The sequence below is a fragment of the Adelges cooleyi genome, unplaced genomic scaffold, assembly GCF_023614345.1.
Source record: "Adelges cooleyi isolate 19-005CV unplaced genomic scaffold, UGA_ACOO_1.1 ACOO_flye_CR_arks_rails_tigmint_CR_PRNA_307, whole genome shotgun sequence".
In the NCBI taxonomy this organism is placed as follows: Eukaryota; Metazoa; Arthropoda; class Insecta; order Hemiptera; family Adelgidae; genus Adelges; species Adelges cooleyi.
Window position 1 is genome coordinate 4,057,859 of NW_026095978.1, and position 13,800 is coordinate 4,071,658.

The window sequence follows — 13,800 nt, forward strand, 5'->3', positions numbered from 1 at the left end:
TGCCAGTTCAAATACCAATTGAATAATTGGATTACAGTGATGATTCACTGTGATCATTTTGATGTAAAATAATTTTTTTTCTTTACTTATTATTTTACTATGTTAAATACCTTGCCGAAATGTGACGCCGGTAGTACCCGACGGTCGCCAATAATATTTTTTCGCCTCGTAAAAATGTATGCTAAAACCGTCACTACTCACTAGTTAATACTTTTCAAAAATGATGTTAATTTGATTACTTACGGGCGCTGTGCAGTACTTATAAATCTTTTTTGTTCATCTGACATAAGAATACGGGGTCGTAACCATTCTCATTCCTCAATTATTTTGATGTGTTGTTCAAAATATGTGCCTTACAACTGGCATTTTTAATTTAAATCAATTAAACGTTATAAACAAATGACGTATCGTTAACCGGTTAACTCTTAACTTTAAAGATACACAAAATTGAAATAAATATTCCAGGTTAAATATAATAGAATCAGAACTTATACTAAAATAATGAGCTGAAACTATTTGCGTTCTTATAGTTGACAATATAAACTTTGCAATAGACTCAATTAGCAAGTTTTGTCTATTTCACGATAGGATTATACATGGTAGAATCTAGGTCACAAGTGAAATTGTTCTTGTATCAAAAAACTTTTAAATAATATTACATAATGATTTCTATCATATTCGCATACTATTATATAACATTATATTAAATGTATTACCTATTACATACTCATATCCATGACCCATTACCCATTACGCACCTGAACCTGTATGAATACAATTAAGCACTATAACCTATTGATTCATAGATGAGTGCAATATGTATACATATTTTTTAGTATTTCCATTTTTATCACCCCTCTAATAAGTTTAGCAGAGCTTGTGGGAAGTATCGACAAAGAATTTCAGAATTATAAGGTACTAAAATTGAAAGATCACATGTGATGATGTGATTAGGTACATATTTATTATGTCTTTTTTCAGTTTTTACTTACCTCGGTACCTAGCCGAATAATAGATTTGTTTTAGATAAAAATTATAAAAAGCACTTACCTAAATAGATATATGAGGGTCGGGAACCATTTATAGTGTTCTTGTCTGGGGTTTCAAAAATTCTAGCTGCACCACTGATGTTCAAAATTTTAATCCTTTATACATATTTTTGTGTTACCTTAAAAGCTTCAAGTGATGAAAATTACCTATCTCGCTTTAATGCATTTTTTATACATATTATGTACATCCATAAGACATCATTCGTTGGCAGTTGAATTATTTATGCTAGCCGAAGGAATTATTCATTAGGTTAATGGAACTTCTTAGCTAAACATTGATCAAAATCGTCTACCCTCATTATCTTGCCCTGTGTAGATATTATCTCGTCAGTTATTTAAGTTTTCCACGTAGATTTTCAACCCTTTCAAATAGTACAGAGTGAATAGACACTAAAATATACAGTAAATCATATATAAAATTCAATTTAATTTAAACACGTGAATATTATTTAGCTGAAAAATTATAATACAAAAGGGAGATCTAAAAACATACTTTTATGTCAAGTTTATAAAACTCATTTAAACATAGTAATATACAGGTAGTCAAAAAAAGAAATTTATACCTAAATTAAAAAACTACAAACGAGGTATTTAAATACATAAATATACACGAATATATGAAAATATATATATATATATATATAATCAGAAAGCTATAAAAATTAAAATACACAAAAGATTAAAGAATAAACGTTTTTAATACATTTTACTGAGACCAATTCAGCGAAAAGTCGCTATAGTCGCTGGAAGACTCGACGGCGATACCGGCGCAATAAGGGTCCATGTAATAGTCATTATTGTTATTGTTTAACATTTTCGAGGGATCCAACACCATGAAGTCAACAGACGCGTCGGTCAGCGCGTCGGCGTTTGCCCCGATGAAGTCGATTGGGCTGGCCAAACCGACATCATTGGCCCAGGTCCAGCATAGTGGTAGGTGACTTGTTGGTGTACGACGACGGGTCGTGGCCGTCTTGGAACACATCGTTGGCCAGAGCGGCGCACGGCTGTGGCTGACCGAACGCCTCGGGACCCAAAGCGCGGCAGCAAAATCGTCGATGGGTGACGGGTCGGCGGGCGGCGGTAAACGGGTGAATTGTTGCATACCCGACGACCAGTTGTCGCCGCCAAAAGCGTACGGTTGCGGCATCCCCGTGTCGGCGGTCGTTGCGGGTAGCTCGAGGCGGTTACATACACAGCAGTGTGGTAAACACGAACAGTTAGGGTCTGGAAAACAAAACATAATGGTTAAAATTAGTTTTTCAATAGTGGCAAAATAGGTATGCGATTATTAGAATTGACTATTTTAGCTGAGCAAGTTTGTCGAGTAACTGAAATAATTAAACATTATTGTAATCTGATTTTAAAGCAAAATATAAATGATCTTAATATTTCCACCGAAAAAATATCAGAGCTATACACAAATTAAAAGGCGATCGACCGTTGTTCTAGCCTCATTACACTCATTTTGGATACAATTTAGGTACTTGCGATATTTATCTGAATAAAAAATATTTATTGGAAAATCGATTAAAACTAAATGAAAAAATCTATAAAATTTGAAAAATTTTAATTTCGTTCAGAATTTTATTTCTACTATTTTTTATTAATTTTTTTTTAAACTGGTAATAATTAAATAGGAAATAGAAAATCAAGTGAATCAAGTAGAAGAGTCAGTGAACCAATTTAATATATTTTTATTTGGATTACACCTAATTTGGCTTGGAAGTAACTATTTGGATACTTCTTAAGTCTAATAGTTGATTCTTATATCTTGTGATAGGAGCTGAAAAATGTTTTTTTTTTAATTTAAATATGTTCAAAAATTATTAAAAATAAAAAAATGTAAAACGGTAATAATTATTATTTTAGTGGTATACCAAAAAGAAAAAAATATGATTCTTTGTGCAGAAATATTGATTAAAATTTTAAATTGATAAATCATTTTTAAATATAATTAAGAAATATTTTTTGGTTTATATTTTAAAGAGAATTCCTATCTTGTAACTTTAATATTTATAACGAGACATTTAATGATGTTATAACTTATTTACATTTTACTTATAAGTTATAACTGAAAGACATTATTTGAGTTTTAATTAGGTATATAGACTTACTTATATTTTGATTATCAGGAACTACTCGGGCGGGTTGAACACTTAAATAGTTCTTACGAGTGTTTACTGACTTTTGTTTCCTTGAAGTTGAAGTCTGAAATAAAATTTTAAATGTATATTACAATTCACATAAATTTTTAAAAACCCAATTTTTATAATTATTTTGAATTGTTACAATTTATTAAATTATAAAGAATGCGTTAATGGCTAATATTAATTTATTTTGGAAATAGTAATTATTAAATCAATACTTAAACAAGTATTATATTTTTTCTTGTTTGTAAGATTGTAGGTTATTTTTACATACTATATACACATTTTTTAATTAGATTGTTAAACGCTATAATCGAAAATTCTATAATTACACTAGCCATCATAGGACGAAGGTAATCGTTGTTTTTTTTTCTAATCAATAGTTATTAATTTCAAGAATAAACTTATTATGTAAACCAAAATTTTTAAAAAACCTATTCTTATAATGCTTAATTATGCATTTTTACTTTAAAATCGGTTGAATGATACCATTGTTCTTAAACTAAATATATTATCATTTATGTACATAATTGTCCATTAATTGGACATTTATGTCCATAAAATTGGGTTCCTAGTTTCTACCTAGTTGAATAAAATATAAGGCGCTCCGTTTGCTGGGCGAGCAATCGTTCGGTGAAAAGGAACCGCCATCCCCCTCTACGGCGACGGATTGACGACCCGTCCCGGAAGCGAATTCGTCAAAAAACCATCTCATGATGGCAGCGTTGGGCCTTCATGGCCCGTTAAGCTACATGATGATGATGATGATGATGATGAATAAAATATAAAATATTTTAACTTAGATGCGGAGCTTAAAAATTGTTTTAATTTGATTATACGTTTGTACATACTATTTATTTTACACACAGTAAATTTAAAACCACAAGACGTGGTAGATTTTGCGTGAAACAAATAATATCATAGAGTACTTTACATATTATAATTTTTTAATTATAACATAACTAAATACTATCAATTGTTTGAAATTGTACACTTAAATAGTGACTAAAGATGGACCATCAATAATTAAAAGCTATAATTTATTCATGGACAAATAAAGTAAATAAAGCGCGTTATTTATAACTATATAATTTGAACGATCGAAATCTAGATTTTGAAATATGTGAAAATCGTGTTCAATATAATTGTAATATATCAACGAACCTGTCGTGCACATAATGCCTTAGGTTTAATTTATATACCTAGTGATCAGCAGAGAAATCTGAGACTTTTTGTTTACAACTTGACCTACAAATTACAATTTATAAGTATGTTATACTATAGTATTTATGCTATATTGTCCGTGTAGAAAACAGCTCTACAGTCATTTATATTCATAATATTATATTATATATTTTATGATTCATGGGCAACCGACTAGGCGGTTTTTGAGTGTGTGCCACAGAGCGTTTATTATCAATGAAAACCTACAATTAAAGGTATTAATTTTTCCCGAAGACAATGCAAAACCGATTTAATAATTATAATCTGTATAGTATATTTGTGGCTCGGGTAGGGCTAAACAACTAGATATTAATTATACGTATATACTATAGTCGTTTAATTTATATGTTTCCATGTAAAATACACATTATTATAATATTTAACATCTCAGTCCTCCTTGCTCAACACAATTAAGCGTATTTATAAATGGAGTTATTAATTTTTAACTAATTCGAATCGTATACAATAACTGGCGACTGATGTATACTGACGATTAGGTCGTTATTAGTTCAATTTAAATAGCACATAATATCTGTAACAACTGTGAATAAGTGTGTAAGTCGATTCTAGTGATTTTACAGGGGAGCGATTTTAAACTTTAACCAGCTGCCATAAATCAGGATTTCATTAAAAACATTACATTTTTTTATGATCCTCTTGTATTGATAAATATCTTAGAGGTACTCAAATGGTTTATTTCAAACTTGAAATTGCTCAAAAAAAAAACCTGTAAAATCACTGAAATCGACTTACACCACACTTATTCACAGTTGTTATAGACATAATCGTAATAAAATCATTCAAAGTATTCAAGCAACCCAATGATATTCAACAGGTCTGGTCTAAAATGATAACGTATGGTTATAATAATTGTGTGTTTTAATTAGTATTTTTTTTATTCGCATTTTAAAGAATATAATATTTTGCACTAACATTTTGCTATAAGCAAATAATTAGGTTTAATCACTTTTGAAACTTGTTTTACCGTAACTGTAGCGTTGGTTCATGGTGTAGTACGGTATTTACATTTAAGAGGTTTTGTAACTGTAATATTATAAAGGGCTAAGTGGGTGTATCAAAAAGTTTAACGGCCGAAAACGATTAAAAGGATTCGGCTTCCGAAAATCGTTCATTCTGCGCACTTTTCAATTCTCACTAGTTTATAACGTTAGCATAAGTGTGTTATAATTTTAAGTGATTGTAAGATGTAACGCTTACAACAATAATCGTGTTACGACAAACGCCATGGAGGGTATGATAATTATAAACAACGACATAATACTTATACAAGTATAAACTTTGTACCGTATAATATGTACATATAATATGTGCTACACTTTTAAACAAAAATCGACCTGTACTCCTTCTACACGGGTTTTGCATATGCTCGTAAGACTTCGAATAAACCGTACAAAAAGCTTAATAATAACATGAGCTTATTCCGGTCCGATAATGGCGAGCTGTGTCGATTACTTACACAGAAAAAACAAACAAGGTAAACCCCCTTTGCGGTAGACTACAGCGACTGGCGATTAAACGTGTGTGATGTAAGTTTTACATAACAAAATGTGTTGACGGTTATAAGCGTTAATAAATTAAAAAAACAAAGTTATTTGTTTAAGTTTTTTTTTCTTTCAAAAATAGACTTTTGGTATTTTGTAAGCTAATGATTTATTTACAAAAAAAAAAAAAAAAACAGAACTTAAAAATGTGAATAACCAGCATAGAAGATATTTTTTAAGATGTTTATATTACATTCGTGGACTTTTATATTCTTTTATGTTAATGCATGTTTATTGTTGTGTGCATTTTCGTGTAACATATCACGTCATATAGAGTACTTAAATTGTATGCATTAAAAGTGTATTAGGTATAGCATTATATTTTTTATTGTGTAAACTTTAACTCTATGACTAATGATTTTATGTTATTTAAGTGAATTTTTTTCTAGTCCCCCTCCCCATTTATTTTCATACCTTATTATGACATTATATACAAATTATATATATATATATCATATAATAGTATGTACCTACTAATCGATGTATCTGTTGTAGTTTCAAGAAGTAAATCTAATAAATTGGAACAAAAAATCGCGTAACAACGTTTTGTCCAATAGGAAAGCGTGCTGTAATTGACAAACAAGTATATCAATTCGTTTAGGGTGTTTTCTCTTTCGAAAATAAAAGCGAAAATTTGAATCGTACAAAGTACTTTTGGCGTTAGATCAAAGTACCTATAGATTATTTTTATTAAAAAATCGGCACAGGGGTTAAAAAGTTATCGTGGGTCTGGAGACAAAAAAATAATAAAATCACTCAATGAAAATAAAAATCATTATCGAACCTATAGACATTTTACTAAATGGACCGTGCAAGGAAAACAAATTATTTTAGCAAGATGTGTGCGATAGAGACAGAGCAAGTTAGGGAATGTCCTAACCAGTTCGGCTAAATTAGCTCTGTCTCTCTCCCATATCATTTATAATGTGATTCATCGTTATACATTGTCATTTGTCTATGATCGAAATTCGAACCTTTTCAGTTCCATATCGAAACGGTTAATAAAAAATATAATAGTAATAATGCCCGTTAAAAAAAAAGGAATATTATTCCAACGTTCGTCTTGTTTGTTACAAGATAATGATTTTATGTTTTAACCTCAAGACAGTCAACAGTTACAAGAATATTCAACTACGGTTTAATAAAAAAAATGTATACATTATTTACTCCTGTAGTGTACTGATGAGTATCGACGTTCCATGATAATTTTACAACTACAAAATGTATATGTTCGGTCGTACCAACGATACTAACGTTGTTTGTCAATAAAGTAATAGGTACAGTGAATATACATATGACAGTACACAGGTACAATATAAAACTGTTGTGTTGTTTCCCGTATTATTATAATAATTTGTTTTATTGCCTCGCGGCATTTGAATCGTGTGTGTGTTGATGTCCACCGGGCGTTATCATTGATGAACGATTTTGATATATTTAATAATTAATAATATATTATTCCTGTAGTGGAATTCATAGTGTACGGTATAAGTACTGTTATAGCAATGTCGCAGTAGTACCTATTAGCATGGACGCGTCGTGACTTATAATACTCATGCAATTTCTTATTACACATATTATATAAATAAATAGGTACATCGATCAATTTTACCGTAAATATAAATCTAAATTAGCCTACCGATATGTTAAAAAATTTAAAAATATTTTTTATGATAGCGGCGGGAATTATTTGAGAGTTGGAACAGTTATTACCTATTCGATTAACTGAATTAAAATCACGTTAGATAAACCTAATTGAAGATAATTCTAAAGACAATATAAAAATTATCAAAATTTCAATTTTAAATCAGTAGTAGGTATTTTTTATTATACCTATAGCTTTTTTCAAAATTATTTTATACATATTTGAGATTACTGTTTGTACCAAATTTGTTGTCAATACTTTTTCAGAATAACGTCTTTGTATTAAGTTTAAATTAAATATTCATTATATTACATATTTGCATATACTGCATTTACAATAAAAAAATTCTATACTCAATCTTTTGACAGGTTATAGCGGTAATTAGTAAAGTGGTTGTAGTTAAATAAGTATCAAAGAAAACAATATTAAAATCTATACGATACAAAAATTAGTTGTTCTTTTATTATTACTATAATAATTACTGTTTTTTTCTGAGAATCGTCACAATTTTATTTTACTATGGTGCTTTTCTTTGTGCGCCTAACTTAACCGGTACTTTTGTTGGCTGTATAATTTTCACGATATATTAACATTGAACGTTTTTAGCCAAAGTAGGTAAAAAGCCACTGATATAATTTCCACACCACATGGTACCTACTCTATGAATTGACTTCTCGATGAAATTATTTTTATTTCAAGTATTTAGTAGATGTGGGAATGTCTCTCTTGGATTTTTTTGTACACTGTATTAGATAAAAAACAAACATTGTTATCTATATCTAAGCAACTATCGTTACCATTCAATTTATTTTAACAATAAAACTAGTAATTATATTATACTAAACTTAAGCTTTTTATATTTGTACATATATTTAAAATTCGTTATTTTATTTTTAAGACAATTTTTTTTATCTTACCTTGCCGTTGTTGAATAAAACATCTCTTGACACTAACATACCAAAGTTCCTGATTTTTAAACTTTTCCGGGCTTCTGAAGTTGATTTGGCTTCCGGCCTTAAATGATCATGCACACCTTTTGCTTGAAAAAAAATGGCATGTTCGGTGTGTCTCCAGAAATGAGTGACCGGGTAGCCACAGTGTCCACGACAGGGCATTATTTCCAAGTGCCCACTGCATTGGCGGTTTGGACAGGGTTTACCTACAAATCCAACCACAACAATTATTATTATTTTCTATGTAAGGTAATTTAAATACATATGACATAGTACTATACTACACACTATGCACTTCTCTTAGGTACTATATTTATACTCATTATGTTATATCACATATTATCTTAAGTCTCACATGTTATTTCATACCATACAAAAACTATTATCAGGTAACATAAAACATGACAAAAATAATAATTAAAATAAAATATTCATAACATGCATTGGAATATAAAATGTGTAGGTATAAAACAATTTTCGAGCTTCAAAAAAAAATTTGGCGGAAATCGGACGAGTCCATTGGTGTGGTTTATTTTTAATGTAAGAGCACTTGTATAAGAAATATTTTTATATTGTTTTTAAAAATAATATAAAAATCTTTGTTGTCTGAGCTAACCTGTTTGTTTAGATTAATTGTTTTAATATGTTTGCCAGTTCACAATAATATTATGAGTTAAAATGTTTATTGTTTTTAAATGTATGAAACATACCTTGTTGCTTTTATCCTGGCCTTGTCGCATATGGCTGGTCTTAGGTGGACTGTATCGCCATTTGGTAGTACGCACCTTCTAGAACACAGGAGGACACCTAGACAAGATTTATTCAAGATGTGCACATTATGGTTGTTTGTATTCCTCATTGCCCATCCAGAAGCGTGTCTCTTGGCCTCCTCACAAATCGACGGGTACACCAGGCGACAATGGCCATCAGCCCATTCTTCCCAGTGATTGAAACTGCTCACCTTTAAAATAATACAATATATTTTTTAATATAGCTAAGCATTTGACTGTTATATATTCTTTCATGGAATGTTTTATTAATGTATATTTTGTTTTATACCTACACGCAATTTCCAGTTCCTTTATTTCCGTTAATATAGTTTTTTACTTTATATTATTTATTTTGATTAAAAAAAGAAAATTTGTAAAAGTCGGTACTGTCGCGATTATATTTAATTTATATCCGTGTATAAGCGTTATAATTGTGGATAGAATTTCTTATTAATTACATAAGTATATAGTTTAAATATTAGGCTAACTATAAAAAATACAAACAAAAAATGTCCACCATCAAAACCCTCTAACCTCAGTCGTCATCTCGCATAAACCGAATCTTTTAAATAACAAATACGAAACAAATTTAAGTTAAGAATTCATGCCGCTGGGTAATCTTCTCAATTCAAAAACTTTTAATTATTGCATTTGTTGCATTAAAATGCAGATTGTATAAATGTGTTAACGATAGTAGAAAACATTTCAAAAATTATTAGTTTTATTGGAAAAACGGATGATGTATGTCTTAAGATAGCATAAAAGATAATAATATATTTTTGTAAAAATATGCTATCAGCCAAATGATTTTGCCTGAACTGAGAAAAATAATTATACCTAAAAAATTATCATACAAATTTGCTAAGATTTTCTTTTAGTAAGTTTTAACATACTAAACATGTATCCTTATATTTTAAAATTTTTCCTAAAGCTCTACTTTTATCATTATAAATAAATTAATTAATGTTAACGATTTTTTTTTCTTGGTAAAAAATTGACTAAGATAAAAAGTTTAACTTTTTGGTTTCCAATTAAATTAATTGACAGTAACACATCGTTTATTGGTTTCTATAATAAGTAGGTACATTACCTAATAATATATAATAATGTATACTGTATTTTATAGGTAATAATAAATTATTGTTGTTCACAATACAATAAGAAGTTAAAACGAGCGTGTACAATAATAATAACAGTAGAATTTTATTGTGACAAAAAATAGATAATGAACCGAATAGCTTACAGCATTGAGTATATATTGTATACATTGAATATATACTCAATACTTAAAAGTTACAGGCAGTATAAAAACCCTAATTAATCCGAATTAAGCAGCGTTATGAAATATGATTATTCAAAAAAAAATTTGGCGGAAATCGGACGAGTCCATTGGTGTGGTTTATTTTTAATGTAAGAGCACTTGTATAAGAAATATTTTTATATTGTTTTTAAAAATAATATAAAAATCTTTGTTGTCTGAGCTAACCTGTTTAGATTAATTGTTTTAATATGTTTGCCAGTTCACAATAATATTATGAGTTAAAATGTTTATTGTTTTTAAATGTATGAAACATACCTTGTTGCTTTTTCCTGGCCTTGTCGCATATGGCTGGTCTTAGGTGGACTGTATCGCCATTTGGTAGTACGCACCTTCTAGAACACAGGAGGACACCTAGACAAGATTTCTTCAAGATGTGCACATTATGGTTGTTTGTATTCCTCATTGGCCATCCAGAAGCGTGTCTCTTGGCCTCCTCACAATTCGACGGGTACACCAGGCGACAATGGCCATCAGCCCATTCTTCCCAGTGATTGAAACTGCTCACCTTTAAAATAATACAATATATTTTTTAATATAGCTAAGCATTTGACTGTTATATATTCTTTCATAGAATGTTTTATTAATGTATATTTTTGTAATATTATGAGTTAAAATGTTTATTGTTTTTAAATGTATGAAACATACCTTGTTGCTTTTTCCTGGCCTTGTCGCATATGGCTGGTCTTAGGTGGACTGTATCGCCATTTGGTAGTACGCACCTTCTAGAACACAGGAGGACACCTAGACAAGATTTCTTCAAGATGTGCACATTATGGTTGTTTGTATTCCTCATTGGCCATCCAGAAGCGTGTCTCTTGGCCTCCTCACAATTCGACGGGTACACCAGGCGACAATGGCCATCAGCCCATTCTTCCCAGTGATTGAAACTGCTCACCTTTAAAATAATACAATATATTTTTTAATATAGCTAAGCATTTGACTGTTATATATTCTTTCATAGAATGTTTTATTAATGTATATTTTTGTAATATTATGAGTTAAAATGTTTATTGTTTTTAAATGTATGAAACATACCTTGTTGCTTTTTCCTGGCCTTGTCGCATATGGCTGGTCTTAGGTGGACTGTATCGCCATTTGGTAGTACGCACCTTCTAGAACACAGGAGGACACCTAGACAAGATTTCTTCAAGATGTGCACATTATGGTTGTTTGTATTCCTCATTGCCCATCCAGAAGCGTGTCTCTTGGCCTCCTCACAATTCGACGGGTACACCAGGCGACAATGGCCATCAGCCCATTCTTCCCAGTGATTGAATCTGCTCACCTTTAAAATAATACAATATATTTTTTAATATAGCTAAGCATTTGACTGTTATATATTCTTTCATAGAATGTTTTATTAATGTATATTTTGTTTTATGCCTACACGCAATTTCCAGTTCCTTTATTGCCGTTAATATATTGTTTACTTTGTATTATTTATTTTGATTAAAAAGAAAATTTGTAAAAGTCGGTACTGTCGCGTTAGCTTTATTTCTGGCCGTGTGTACGCGTTATAATTGTGGATAGAGTCTTTAGGAATGGACATATGTATATCGTTTCCATATTAAGCTAAAGATAGAAAATACAAACAAAAACTATCCACCATCAGAACCCTCTACCTCAGTCGTCATCTCGCATAAACCGAATCTTATAAATAACAAATACGAAACAAATTTAAGTGCAGCATTCATGCCGCTGGGTAATCTGCTCAATTCAAAAACTTTTACTTATTGCCTTTGTTGCATCAAGAATGCAGATTGTATAACTGTGTTAAGGCTCGTAGAAAACATTTCAAAACTATTAGTTTTCTGGAAAAACGGATGATGTATGTCTTACAGATAGCATAAAAGATAATCATATATTTTTGTAAAATATGCCATCAGCCACATGATCTTGCCAGTGAACTGAGAAACTGCTTCTACCTTTAAAATACATACAATGATAGTTTTCTTAGTAAGTACTAGCTAAGCATGTTGACTGTTAAATCCAGCTCTCTTTCATAGAATGTTTTATTAATGTATCGATTTTTCGGTAATATTGACTGAGTTAAAATGTTTACTTGTTTTTAAATGTATGAAGACATACCTTGGTTGCTTTGTGGTCCTGGCCTTGTCGCATATGGCTGGTCTTAGGTGGACTGTATCGCCATTTGGTAGTACGCACCTTCTAGAAGCACACGGAGGACACCTAGACAGAGATTTCTTGGCAAGATGCCGTGCTACATTATGGTTGTTTGTATTCCTGCATTGCCCATCCAGAAGCGTCGTCTCTTGGCCTACTCACCGAATTCGCAGCGGGTACAACAGGCGACAATGGCGGCATCAGCCGATTCTTCCCAGTGGATTGAAACTGCTCAGGCCTTGTAAAGATAATACAATATATTTTTTAATATAGCTAAACATCTTGACTGTCTGATATATTCTGTTCATAGAATGTTGTTATTAATGTATGTTTTTGTCACATATTATGAGTTAAAATGTTTATTGTTTTTAAATGTATGAAACATACCTTGTTGCTTTTTCCTGGCCTTGTCGCATATGGCTGGTCTTAGGTGGACTGTATCGCCATTTGGTAGTACGCACCTTCTAGAACACAGGAGGACACCTAGACAAGATTTCTTCAAGATGTGCACATTATGGTTGTTTGTATTCCTCATTGCCCATCCAGAAGCGTGTCTCTTGGCCTCCTCACAATTCGACGGGTACACCAGGCGACAATGGCCATCAGCCCATTCTTCCCAGTGATTGAAACTGCTCACCTTTAAAATAATACAATATATTTTTTAATATAGCTAAGCATTTGACTGTTATATATTCTTTCATAGAATGTTTTATTAATGTATATTTTTGTAATATTATGAGTTAAAATGTTTATTGTTTTTAAATGTATGAAACATACCTTGTTGCTTTTTCCTGGCCTTGTCGCATATGGCTGGTCTTAGGTGGACTGTATCGCCATTTGGTAGTACGCACCTTCTAGAACACAGGAGGACACCTAGACAAGATTTCTTCAAGATGTGCACATTATGGTTGTTTGTATTCCTCATTGCCCATCCAGAAGCGTGTCTCTTGGCCTCCTCACAATTCGACGGGTACACCAGGCGACAATGGCCATCAGCCCATT

The 13,800-nt window shown here is 31.0% G+C and overlaps 1 protein-coding gene across 1 annotated transcript in view; it reads right to left on the bottom strand.

Moving 5' to 3' along the window:
• Positions 1-1,755: 1,755 nt before the first annotated feature.
• LOC126839627 (transcription factor glial cells missing 2-like) overlaps positions 1,756-13,800 on the bottom strand; it is a 38,757-nt gene continuing 26,712 nt past the window's right edge. Inside the window, exons 4-6 of the mRNA XM_050575022.1 lie at positions 8,548-8,789; positions 3,167-3,260; positions 1,756-2,276 (exon numbers count right to left, since the gene is read on the bottom strand). Of these exons, the coding sequence (XP_050430979.1) occupies positions 1,756-2,276; positions 3,167-3,260; positions 8,548-8,789 (857 nt within the window). The remainder of the gene's footprint in view (positions 2,277-3,166; positions 3,261-8,547; positions 8,790-13,800) is intronic.